This window comes from Natator depressus, chromosome 4, assembly GCF_965152275.1.
Source record: "Natator depressus isolate rNatDep1 chromosome 4, rNatDep2.hap1, whole genome shotgun sequence".
NCBI classification, from domain to species: domain Eukaryota; kingdom Metazoa; phylum Chordata; order Testudines; family Cheloniidae; genus Natator; species Natator depressus.
In genome coordinates, this window is record NC_134237.1 from 31,120,238 (window position 1) to 31,134,065 (window position 13,828).

General features: G+C 40.4%; 1 protein-coding gene across 1 annotated transcript in view; it reads right to left on the reverse strand.

Annotated features, from left to right (window-relative positions):
* The window catches only part of TBCK (TBC1 domain containing kinase), a 186,959-nt gene that overhangs the window by 24,431 nt on the left and 148,700 nt on the right, over positions 1-13,828 (reverse strand). The window contains exon 24 of the mRNA XM_074950710.1: positions 936-1,111. Within this exon, the coding sequence (XP_074806811.1) occupies positions 936-1,111 (176 nt within the window). The remainder of the gene's footprint in view (positions 1-935; positions 1,112-13,828) is intronic.

Here is a 13,828-nt window from a genome sequence, read left to right on the forward strand (position 1 = left end):
GCAATAATCTGCATCAGCTTTACTGTTATGAAAGGAACTTTTTATAAAACGGTACATAAGTAATTACAAATAAATAACTATACTGTAAAATGCTGCCTAGGACATTAAGAGACTCACCTAACAATGTGTTGTGATCTATTCCACTTTTTGATGGAAACTGCTGACAGAGATATGCTCCTTGCTGAAAGAATCACGTAACTGAAGAAAGAAAAGAAAGAAAGAAACCCAACAAAAAAATCCTTGAAGTTGTATATGTTGAATTAAAAGCCATGTTTGAAGGACATAGTGAAAAATATACTGGGTACAGTCCTCAGCTGCACTGAGAAAAAAGGTGGCTGTAGGCTGCCTTTATACCTTCCCTGATTGTGAGTCAGCTGGGTAGGTGAACAAGCCTCCCTGCATAAGTTAGAGCAGCCACAGAGCTACTTTAACTTATGCCAATTACAATACTCTCCTTAAGAATTTTTTTTCTAGATGAGGACTGGCAGAACGTATCATATACCAACGCTTCCGCTTCCCCTCTAGCCCCCCAAAGCTCATCCCCTCTCCTGACACACCCATTGCACCAATGGAGAGGAAGGAGTGGAGCAGAGAGCTACTGATGTAAAACCAGCTATGCCAACTTTCCACCAGTCCAAGATTCTATCATGTCAGGAGAATCCTCAGGTGCCCCTGGCAGCTTTAACGTCACTGTGTGCTGCTCCAGTGGTACAAAGTGATCTCATTGGGATCGAGGATCCAGCCCACAGCCTGAGGAGCAAGACAGACTAACTTATAGGGAAATTTCTTTGCCCTCTTTTCCACAGAGAAAATGTTTCCACTATCAACCCTACCTTCAGACTCTCTGCTGCATATCTATAGCTCTATTTAAAATATTTATCATGCCCAATTAAAATAGGCAGCAGTAGTGGTGAATGGGCCAATTTGAAGGATACTCTTCGCTATTACGGATGTCAACTACAAGCAGTTTTGGCTTGCTATTTTTGGTTTTCTTTGTAGGTGTTTTGAAGTGACTAGGTCCCGTCAGCTCACACAAGTCAATCAGATCTTCTGCTGAAATCCGTGGTGACATTTCTGCCTTCAGGTCATTCAACTGGATAGAGTCCCTAGACTTTAAAGAGAAAAATAAAATCTTTACAATGATGTAACTATTTATTTGTGGTGTTACTGTAGCTGTTGGTCCCTGGTTGTTAGAGGGACAAAGTGTGTGAGGTTAATATCTTCTATTGGTCCAACTTCTGTTGGTGAAAGAGATGAGCTTTCGTGCTTACAAAGACCTGAAGAAAATCTCTGTGCAAGCCTGAAAGCTTTTCTCTTTCATTAACAAAAGTTGCTCCAAAAAAAGATATAACCTCACCTACCTAGTTTCTCACTTAACTGTTTAGGCATTATCTAGCATTCATTGCAACTTCTGCTTTATATGATTATCCTAAATATAAAAGTGAAGTTTTGCATAGAAACATTCCTTTTTTGTAACTACAGACAAGTTTGAGATAAGCCATATAGCACTGCATCTAGAACTTTTCAAATTATTCCTTGTGGATAGTTTATCTGAAAAACTTAGCTCTATTTTCTGTTTGAAAATTATCCATAAATAGATTTTTTATGAACATGTCATTTACAATTGTTTGAGGAACAGCTTGTGAAAACAAATTTTCACCTGTTCTTGGTTCATGAAGTGTTCACATCTGATGAAGTGAGCTGTAGCTCACGAAAGCTTATGCTCAAATAAATTGGTTAGTCTCTAAGGTGCCACAAGTACTCCTTTTCTTTTTGCGAATACAGACTAACACGGCTGTCACTCTGAATACTGATAAGATGTTCTCCTTCACTCTGGCCACTTTATGCAAGGTAAAGAGGCCCTAAAAGCCTTGGGACTCTCCAGTGGAGGACTTTCCCAGTTCAAGAACTGATGTAGACAGCCACAAAGTTGTCCTTCAAGGATCCCCTTGAAAGCCCTCATGTAGAGGACATGTCAGGAATGGGATGGATGTGTAGTGAGTGGGGAGGATATTCAGGAGGGCCCATAGATCAACTGGGAAACCCACCATAATTTAGACTGTTCCATGGAGCTGTCTAAATTATGCCAGAGGCTACTCCAGTCCCCAGAGAATGCAAAGATGACTTAAAGCTACCTTAACCTCCCCTTATCTGTGAGTTCTGTCCTGCATCTTTGAGGTGCAGCACAGAATCTCTCCCTGTGCCCTTTCACTATTTATTATTCCCCCATTGAACCATACTATTTGTCAAATAAGTCACTTGGTATTGTTTCTGGATGAGCTAAGCTTTATAAAAATTATTTGGAAACACTTAGCTAATTTATTGTGGTGACACAGAAATACTCTATTATTTGCTTAACAGCCTTTCCATTGTGAATGTTCTAACAAATATTCACAAGCACTAGAATCCATGGTGCTTTTGCTTTTTATTATTGTGAAAAAACATGTAATTAAGCCCGCACACACAAAAAAAGAACAAAGTAATGCATCCTGAACCCCAGAAAAGTGAATCAGTGCATCTTATTCACAAATACATTGATAATTGATGATGAATACAAAACCACTAAATTATAGCCGAGTTTATGTACAGTGAATTTCAGTGAGATGATTACAAAATGCAGAAAGCTGGGCCACAAAGTGTGGTAGAGCTTTCCCAGCCATAGTCCTTATTTATAATTGTGAAATTGCTGAATTTTTAAGAAGTTAACTTTAAAACAGCTCCTCATTGTAGAAGAACCACCTCTTCCCAATCCAACGCATTCCATCAAACCTCCCCCCGCCAAAAAAAACACACCATGACAAACAGATATACTTTGCAGAATGCTCAAAAGGCCAGGAAACTCAGGCTCTGTAAGAGTGATGCAGGGACGTGAATTCCAGTCATGCAAACTCATTGAGAATGTCCAGTTACTAACACCCTGGTGTTTAAATCTAGGGACTGTTGAAAATCCCAGCTGATCTCATGAGAGATGGTAACTTACCCAAGGACTTAAAATAGTAGAATGCATTATACCCACCATGTTATCATCTCTAAACAGGACTGAGCCAAAGTGAGTTAGATCATTTTCACCAGTAACCCCTCTATGCACAGCAATTTTGCCTCAGCAGCTAATGGAACTCTATGGGGAAGTCTCAATACTTCAGCTTCAAATGTTACCAGCTTTTCAAAGCACTCATACCGAGGCAAACATTAATTTTTTCTACATTTAGAAAATCCAGCACAGGACATGTGGTTCAGAGGCTTCAATGCACCACTGCATTGTGCTTTACTGTAGTCTGCAGAAGTAGCATGTACCTACCACCACTTTGTCCAGCTTGTCTCATTGCCTAGTAATGAGGTGTCTGATTTGCATAATATTTTATCCTAGCAGTAAAGAGTTAATGAAGTCAGTCACCAATGGACAAAGGCTAAATTCAGCTCCATTGTGCCAAAATGTAGCCCTGCTGTATGTGACTCCAGTGGAGCTTTTCTTGCTTACACCAGGGCTGAATTTGTCTCTGTGCAACTGTTGTGCTCCTCCTGTGCTTGAGGTCAAACATAGGCAAAAGTTGTTTATAACTTCTGAGTGTTCAGCTGTTTCCAGTGAATTATTCTGGCTTGTCTGGAGATGAATCTGTATGGGATAGCTGGGAACTGCTACAGTGAGCATCTTCTCGAAGCTGTTTAGACTACTGTTTTGGTGACTGTTACTGGTGGAATACTTTTTCTGTGTAAATTAAAAGGTAGCTATTTTGTTTAGAAAATCCAAACGTGTGCTTTGCAATTCTTCCATACCCAACAAAGGTGCTTGGGCCACTTCTCCCCAATGCAGGTATTACTCCCTTTTACATTACTGGAAATTATAAGCAGATTATACAGTAAATACAGCCCAGATGTAAAATACAAAATAGAAAAATAAAAAATTTAAAAAGTGTTCCTACATTACTGGTGAATGTTACTGGATTGATTTTAAGAGGTAAATATATAAAGTGCTGTTTAAAAGCAGGATTATTCTAAGAGTATCAGGGGGCTGAATTTTATGCTTAGAGAAAAACAGAACCATAGTTCATAGGATTATCTTTGCCATCTAGTCTCTTGTATATATGTAGGGTATGTTCATACCGATTCAGTACCTAGCTTATCATTTGCTTTGCAATTTTCACTTCTCAATGAGGAAACAGTAGTGTTAGCAATCAGGAGAGCTGTAGCTCACGAAAGCTTATGCTCAAATAAATTGGTTAGTCTCTAAGGTGCCACAAGTACTCCTTTTCTTATTGAGGCACTTGTAATCAGAGTATTAAATAGAGCTGAGGAGAAGATGGTTTTCCTGTCCCATGAATATTTTGAAGATATCAAAACATTTTCCCATCTCAAATTGGGATGAAAAGTCAAAATCTTGACAATTTTTGCAAATCAAAAATCCGAAAAAAAATTTGCTCTGGTTCAATCAAAATAATTTCAAAACATTTCATTTTGGTTTTGATCTTCTTTCTTTTTTTAAGCTTTAAGTCTAAATTCACTAAAACGTCAAAATAAAAAGTAATTTAAACTCAGAAAAATGAAATTTATTCCCCCCCAAAATTTCATGTCAGATTTGTCAAAACCATGAACTGTTTTGCAAACAGTTTCAGTTCTTATAAATCAACATTTTCCAGCAAAAAAAACCCCAGTGCAATGAAAAATTAGTTATCAAGTCTAGTGTTAATTAACTCAAGTAAATTACTGCTAGCGCTAGCCCTTGCTTCAGTGGTGTGTTGTAAACATGTGCCAGCTTCTACTGATACAGTAGAACCTCAAAGATATGAACACCAGAGTTACAGACTGACCTATCAACTGGACACCATGTGACACCAGAAGTAACCAATCAGGCAGCAGCAGGGATCCCCCCCGCCCAAAAAAAAAGAAAAAGAAAAAGCAAATACTGTACTGTGCCTGTATTGAATCTTAAAGGTAGGCACATCTGGGCTGCATGTCCCTACATGCAGGGCAGCCACTTACAGCTAGGATGTGAAGACACTGGGGCTTCCAGCCCAAGGCAGCTGGAGTTGGCAGAGCAGGAGCAACGCTGGGGTCTGTGCTGCTTTCACACACACACACAGCCCCCGCCGAAATGGGGATGCGCTGTTTTTACCCCCTTCCCCTGGCCGGGAAGGGGGACAAGGTTACAAACTCAGTCTGAAAGAAGCTGCCAGTGCTGAGGAGCGAGCAGAGCTGCTGCTGGACCTTGGCCTGGAGTGTCAGCTGCTGGAGCCCAAATTGCGCTTTGTTCTGAGTTACAAACATTTTAGAAAAAGAACAGGAGTACTTGTGACACCTTAGAGACTAACAAATTTATTAGAGCATAAGCTTTCGTGAGCTACAGCCCACTTCATCGGATGCATAGAATGGAACATATAGTAAGAAGAAATATATATACAATCAGATAAGTTGGAAGTTGCCATACAAACTGTGAGAGGCTAATTAGTTAAGATGAGCTATTATCAGCAGGAGAAAAAAAACTTTCGCAGTGATAATCAAGATGGCCCATTTAGACAGTAGACAAGAAGGTGTGAAGATACTTAACTTTAAGGAAATAGATTCTATATGTGTAATGACCCAGCCACTCCGAGTCTCTATTCAAACCCAAGTTAATGGTATCTAGTTTGCATATTAATTCAAACTCAGCAGTTTCTGGTTGGAGTCTGTTTTTGAAGCTTTTCTGTTGCAAAATTGCCACCCTTAAAGCCATGAAAGCTTATGCTCTAATGAATTTGCTAGTCTCTAAGATGCTACAAGTACTCCTGTTCTTTTTGCGAATACAGACTAACATGGCTGCTACTCAAACATTTTAGAGTTACGGACAACCTCCATTCCCGAGGTGTCTGTAACTCTGAGGTTCTACTGTATTATTGATTTCCCACTCAAATTGTAGTTTATGATCTTCCGTACAGTTTTGCTACTAACTAGGAAAAGAATTACATGAATGTGCTGGAGAAACAGTGTCATAAATATAAAGGGAAGGGTAAACCCCTTTAAAATCCCTCCTGGCCAGAGGAAAACTCCTCTCACCTGTAAAGGGTTAAGAAGCTAAAGGTAACCTCGCTGGCACCTGACTCAAATGACCAATGAGGAGACAAGATACTTTCAAAAGCTGGGAGGAGGGAGAGAAACAAAGCGTCTGTCTGTCTGTCTGTCTATATGCTTCCTTTGTCGGGGATAGAACAGGAATGGAGTCTTAGAACTTTTAGTAAGTAATCTAGCTAGGTATGCGTTAGATTATGATTTCTTTAAATGGCTGAGAAAAGAACTGTGCTGAATAGAATAACTATTTCTGTCTGTGTATCTTTTTTGTAACTTAAGGTTTTGCCTAGAGGGATTCTCTATGTTTTGAATCTAATTACCCTGTAAGGTATCTACCATCCTGATTTTACAGAGGGGATTTCTTTACTTCTATTTACTCCTATTTCTATTAAAAGTCTTCTTGTAAGAAAACTGAATGCTTTTTCATTGTTCTCAGATCCAAGGGTTTGGGTCTGTGGTCACCTATGCAAATTGGTGAGGCTTTTTACCAAACCTTGTCCAGGAAGTGGGGTGCAAGGTTTTGGGAAGTATTTGGCGGGGAAAGACGTTTCCAAACAGCTCTTCCCCAGTAACGAGTATTTGTTTGGTGGTGGTAGCGGCCAATCCAAGGACAAAGGGTGGAATATTTTGTACCTTGGGGAAGTTTTGACCTAAGCTGGTAAAGATAAGCTTAGGAGGTTTTCATGCAGGTCCCCACATCTGTACCCAAGCGTTCAGAGTGGGGAAGGAACCTTGACAAACAGTAAAGGCAAAATTAAGCTACACAACAAAGGGACATAGTGGTGTGGTACAGTATACCTCCAAAAACAGTCCTTAGGCAGCCTATGTACAATTACACTTACCTTTGCTATGATCAGGGAATCAAAAGGTATTCATAATTATAGACAGCATCTACTGGACTAACGAGACCATGCTAACTTACTACACTCTTTTTTCTGGTCTCTCTGTTACAGTCTGCAGAACACAATAACTTAGAAATCTGCGGTCTCTATTATGAGATATACTCAGCGTGCAGGATTTTTTTACCCCAGTGAAAATAATAAAGGACACTTTATGACAAAAAGACACCCCTGAGTTTCTAGATAATGTACTGTTAATTTAAGTACAACAGAATACTCAAACGTGAAAGAGTATTGTAACCTTAATTCAAGCACCCAAGTATCCTTGCATTAGAACAGTTTTTAATTATATGACCACATACTATTCCCTCCCCCCACCAAGATACCTGCCTAATTCAGTGCACAGGATGGATGCACACAGGGGAAGAATTAAGGTTGAATTGGCAACCTTAAAAGTGGCATTTCCTATGCTTGTATAATAGAAGTCATAATCATCAAAATTCTACATTATCCCCAAAGGGTAAACAGTAAACAAGTGCTACATAAGTAAGACTATGGCTACACTATGAGCTAGGGATGCAATATTCCTGCTCACATACATATACTCGTGCTAGCACTCAGTGAGCTATCAGGAGAACAAATAGCCTTGTAGCCACAGTAGCACGGGTAGCAGCAGTGGAAGCATGGCTGAGCTGTGTTCAGTACATATTCAGTGGTTTCAGGAGAGTTTGTATTCGACCCGACTCAGCTGTGCCTCCGCTGCCACTACCTGGGCTACCCATCTATTTGTATTCAAGCTAGCTTGATGAGAGCTACCCTACACAAGCAGGGAAATCACATTCCTAGCTCATAGTGTAGACATAGCCTAAGAAATTATCCCCTGTTAACAGCTGAGTAACCACTAACATAACTGCAACTCAATTAAAATAAATATCCTAAGTGGCGTTAGCCACCTGTAAAGTTCATTACTATCTTTCTTATGATTCCTTCTCTTCCTTTTCTGATCTAGGATACCCAATTTCCATCTGTATTGTATGATGTCCCAGAATATCAAGGTGTGGCCCGTAATTCATGCACAGTTTTGCAGGAAATAGAACTGTTGAATCAATTCCTTCATTTACAACTGTTTTAATTAGAGTCATTTCTTCTTCCAAAGACTGTGTTAATGAAAATACAACTGGAAAAAGGAACAGCTCTACTCTCCATATATAAAACTGTTTTTTTTTTGGGAGGTGGGGAGGGGGTTGGCTACCTTTAAAAGTTTGTCTGTATCTGCTAATGCCTGCATACTTCTCAGTCACAGAGAAAGATTCTTCATGGAGATTCTCTAAAAAACTGTCAACATATAAAGCACTTTTCTCTAAATTTATGTCTAGAACTTGAGTTTACAACGTCTCAAGGAGTCCACCAAGTCTGTTCAGTTCTTCTTCTCAGGTATTTCCTGTATATGTTTTAAGAAAAAAGAAAAGGAGTACTTGTGGCACCTTAGAGACTAACCAGTTTATTTGAGCATGAGCTTTCGTGAGCTACAGCTCACTTCATCCGATGAAGTGAGCTGTAGCTCACGAAAGCTCATGCTCAAATAAACTGGTTAGTCTCTAAGGTGCCACAAGTACTCCTTTTCTTTTTTCTTTTTACGAATACAGACTAACACGGCTGTTACTCTGAAACCTGTATATGTTTTGTATCACTTCCACTCCTCAGGGCACTCTAGGTGCGAGAGAGCAATATGGGCACAGAGCCCTCACTCCAAAGACTATTGCTCACAGTTAAAAAATATGTTTACTCTCAAGCTTGATTTTCTGCTTGGGACAGTCCAACCAAAATCTTTATACTCTTTTCTGCACACTAAATATAGTTTCACATCTTCCACAATCTGCTGTGACAGCAGTGATATTTGGTTTTAACTAGAGCTGCACCTGATTATCATCATCATTTATTTGTATTACCATAACGTCTACCGGCCCTACTCAGGGGCCAAGATCCACGTGCTCGGCTCTGTACAAACAGAACAAAAAGACGGTCCCTGCTCCAAAGCACTTATAGTTTAAGAGCATGTCTAAACGAAGCATAAGTGTGAGGCAAGCTGTGGTGTATGTAAATCTGCAGTGCACTTACATGCTGCACTCTAACTGTCCATGTGGACTGTGCTGCTGCACCCTGAAAGTTTGAAACAGCAGTATGCAAATCACACTGGGGAACTTTCAGAGTGCAGCAGCACGGTCCACATGGACAGTTAGAGTGCACAGCATGCTGGAGTACTGTAAATTTGCTATGTGCTAATTTGCTGTTTAGACATGCCCTAAATCTATGGCAAGCAACAACCAATATAGAACGGCAGACAGAGAAGTTCATGGAAAAAATAAAACCGTATTGGTCAGTATAACAGGCAGTGGTATTAGTGCACCAGCAGCATAACCATTGTCATATTTATTGTAGGCATCATGGAAAAGGAAAGTTTTAAGGAGGGATTTGAATGAAGGTAATGAGGTGGCTTTGCGGATATTTATGGGGAGCTCCTCCCAAGCACAAGGGGTCTCAGAGAAAATATGCTTGTCTGAAAATTTAACAAATGGGTGATAGAGACTGCTATGATTGACCAATTGGAGGCAGGAATTGACCTCTTGATGCTGAATGAGACACAGCAGGTAGCTTGGGGATTGGCTGTGAAGGACCTTGATAATGAAGACAAGTTGCTTATGTTTGATGTGATAGAAGGGGGAGCCAATGATAGGACACAAAAGAGAGGGGTGACCGTGCTAGGCTAGTAGAATAATCTTTTCAGCAGCATTCTGAATGAATATGAGCGGTGCAAAATTGCATTTGTCAAGGCCAGAGAAAAGGATGTTGCAGTAATTGAGACATGAGATAACAAGAGCCTGGCTGAGCATTTTAGCTGTGTGGATACATAGGAAACGCCTTATCTTAGAGATGTGATGCAGAAAGAATCTTCAAGATTTAGACATAGCCTGATATAAGGACTTGGATACCCAAGTCGAAGATGATGCCCACATTATGGGCCAGAGTGACAGGCAGGATGGTGGTGCTGTTCACAGTAATTGAGAAAGAAGGTGCGGAGGAGGTCTTGGGAGGAAGATTAAGAGCACTGCTAGAGCCATGTTTAGCTTAAGCCGACTGCTAGACTTTTAGACAGAATTCTTAACTGTACCCAGTGATTGGCCTCATCCCTCATTTAGGTCTTTTGGTGGCATCATAGCTAGGCACCAGTTTCCAGCTGTGGGGGAGGGGAGAGAGAGACCATTTGAAAATAAGCCTCCAGAAAGATTACTTGTCCTCTCAGCAGCAATTTGTGACCACCGGACATTTTAAATTCATTTAGAAAACTCACCAAGCTGTGAATATAAAACAGCTCCCAATTAAAAGCCTGATTCAGCCAGGTACTTAAGCACTTGTCTAACGTTAAGCTGCAAATAGTCCCATGGACGTCCTTGGGACTACTTACATACTTAAAGTTAAAACATGTACTTGCTGAATCAATGCCTACTTAAAAAAAAAACAATAGAAAGTGAGAGCTGAAAGAAGCCACTAGGCTACAAACTGCAGCTCTAAGGGCAGTAAGGCTCATTGGCAGGCAGGTGTAAAAAAAGAAGGGGTTCAATAGACCAGGACACCTAGGAGAAAAAATTAACAAATACAGTCCAAATAGCATAGGAGGATGCATTTATAACTTACTCTCTTCTGTTACCCTTCTGATATGACCTATTTAGGGTTTACCAGAAAAACTTTTTTTTTAAAATAATGGAAAGTAAAATTAAGAATCTGTAGTCTGTGAGCAATATCAGGGTATGCATTAAAAAGCTGCATGCACGCACACACAGAGCTGTGGTTTATAGTTATTTAAAAAGATGTGTTTAAAGGTCAAAACTAGCAGACAGAAAACTGCAACCAAAATATAAGGATGAATTAAACAATGTTGCTCAGAAAAATGAAAGACAGTAGATAGAGCTTTTACAACAACGTTCTGCTCACTTTTCAGAGTAGCAGCGGTGGTAGTCTGTATCCGCAAAAAGAAAAGGAGTACTTGTGGCACCTTAGAGACGAACAAATTTATTTGAGCATAAGCTTTCGTGAGCTACAGCTCACTTCACCGGATGCATGTAGTGGCAATTCTTCAACAAAAAAACTTCAAAAACAGATTCCAATGAGAGACTGCTGAATTGGAATTAATTTGCAAACTGGATACAATTAATTTAGGCTTGAATAAAGACTGGGAGTGGATGTGTCATTACACAAAGTAAAACTATTTCCCCATGTTTATTTCCCTCCCCCCCACTGTTCTTCACACTTTCTTGTCAACTGCTGGAAATGGCCCACCTTGATTATCATTACAAAAGGTCCATCATATCCCCCCCACCCTCCAGCTCTCCTGCTAGCAATAGCTCACCTTACCTGATCACTCTTGTTACAGTGTATATGGTAACACCCATTGTTTCATGTTCTCTGTGTATATAAATCTCCCCACTGTATTTTCCACTGGATGCATCCGATGAAGTGAGCGGTAGCTCACGAAAGCTTATGCTCAAATAAATTTGTTAGTCTCTAAGGTGCCACAAGTACTCCTTTTCGTTCTGTTCTTGGTAGTGACCTTACTGCCTGAGCTGGGAAATGCTTGCAAATCACTGACTATCCTGCCCTTTTCTTTAAAAGTCCTTTCAAATCTGCTCCTAGTTACACTGTAGTAAAATTCCTGAACTTTTAGTTTTCCCGTATCCTAACGTTAGTGTGGAATCTCATTTTAGAAAATTCACCTATGAGAAGTTGTTCACCAGGGAAGGTTGCTTAACAGACAGCACAATTTAGAAAAAAGATTTATATGGGCTGGCTTTAGAAGTCTACTCTCATCCTATGTGTTTCCTTGACTACCCCCTAAATCCTTTAAATTAGAGCACTTGTTCTTCTCACCCCATTAGCTTTTAAACAGGACTGGGAATTACTAAGCTGTATGCATTTACTGCTCTTAATAAAAAGGAGGCATTAGGAATTTTAATGTTTTTAATATTAGAAATGAAAGCTACATAAATATTCTGAAATTAGAAGTTGAGCTTCAGAAAGATTAAAGAGCTCTAGCACTGGTAGGCCACACAATCAGAACTTCCATCTCAATTTCCATTAAGCTGTAATTTCCGATTGACATTTCATCCTGTCTTTCACATGCAGATACACCTTTATGGAAAAGAAATTAAGTTTTTCTGATTCTGCCGGACCTGCACTTAGCAGTTCCATCTGATAATAGCTCTTGCATTTAGCTGAATTTTGGTCCAGGAAACAGAATGGCTTAAAATGGGCTGCAGGTTTTTTGCTTTTTGTTTTTAAATGAACATGGCATTCCTTATCACATTAAAAAAAAAAAGCCTTTTTTAAACAAAGGTATTTCAGCATTGAATTAAATCAGCGGTTCTCAACCTGTGGGTCAGGGCTTCAAAGTGGGTCGCAACCCCTTTTTAATGGGGTCACCAGGGCTGGTGTTAGACTTTCTGTGGCCTGGGGCCGAAGCCCCACCACCTGGGACCAAAGATGAAGACTGAGGACTTCAGCTCTGGATGGCGGGGCTCAGGTTACAGGCTTTGGGTCAGGGTTTGGGCTTTGCCTCCCCTCCACCCACAGGGCGGTAGGGCTCAGGCTTCCGTCCTACCCTCCCGGGGTCGTGTGGTAATTTTTGTTGTTAAAAGGGGGTCATGATGCAATGAAGTTTGAGAACTCCTGAATTAAATCAATTTCTATGTAAGCAAGGGACCAAGTACGATTTTTTGCATAATTTCAAATGCCTTAGGAACCGTGTGTTCTGCTGAAGGTGGCATTCCACACAATCTATTTATCTGTGCAATACCTATGTGTCTATGTTCAGAAACGAGAGACAATGACTTTTAAAGTTGAGATAAGCTTATACCATGTTTTTAGCCAAGTAGATTTTCTAGAGCTTGATCTGATAATTGCTTTTTATTTCACCCAGGAAAAAAGAAAGCAGAAGACCACAAGCAACTACGAACATATTGTAAACTGGAAAAGACTGTTGCAGACCAATGATGACTCTTACTACAAAGATGTCACTGACCATACCAGTTGGCTCCCTCTCATTTAACATATACAAAACCAAAGAAGGCTCTCTTACCATGCATGATGCTTTACACCTAAATGTAACAGGCTTTAAAACCAGTTAGAGCCCCCCTGTACTCGGTGCTGTACAAACACACTGTATATGACAGCCCCTTCTCTGAAGAGTTCACAATCTAAACAGACAAGACCTAACAGGTATGTGAAATAATAAGGAGACAGGGGAGACGGAGGACAGGGGGTGGGGTGGTAAAGCACAGACTAGCTATATGCACAGCAAAATGCCAATCAGCACCAGTCAGTCATCATAATCACAATTCACCACTGTCACATAACAGAGTATAAGCGGTGTGACCTAGTGGTCAGAACCGGAGTCTGGCCTAGCAAAACCAAATGACAAAGAACCAAAGACATGGGCAGGAGATAAGTCAATGGTTGGAGTCAGGAGTTCTAAGGAAGGTAGCAACTAGGGCTGGAGCGCGAGCAGGCACAAGTTGGAACAAGGGCTGGTGCAGGAAGATGGTCTGGCACAGCTGCAGGTATGGAATGCATTGAGCAGCCACTGTACGGTCATTGCTGCAATGCTAAGTGATCTGCTGGCCCTTTTTCCCCTGATCAGGGAGCACAGCCATTTAGTGAGGGTTTATTAGGCCCAGCCAAGTACGCTGGTTTGCTAGGCGACTGGGCTCACAGCCACCTGAATTCTTGTCAACTTATCTAGATATTATCAGATGTCAGTTTTCTGTATACATCACAGGTGAAGTCAGTCTTAAGGATGAGAAGGTGGTAGCTTTATGCATTTTGCCTCTATCCCAAAAAGAGCTTTACACATTCTAAACTCTCTTCAACAACTACTTGGATGTTGCTACTGCATATTA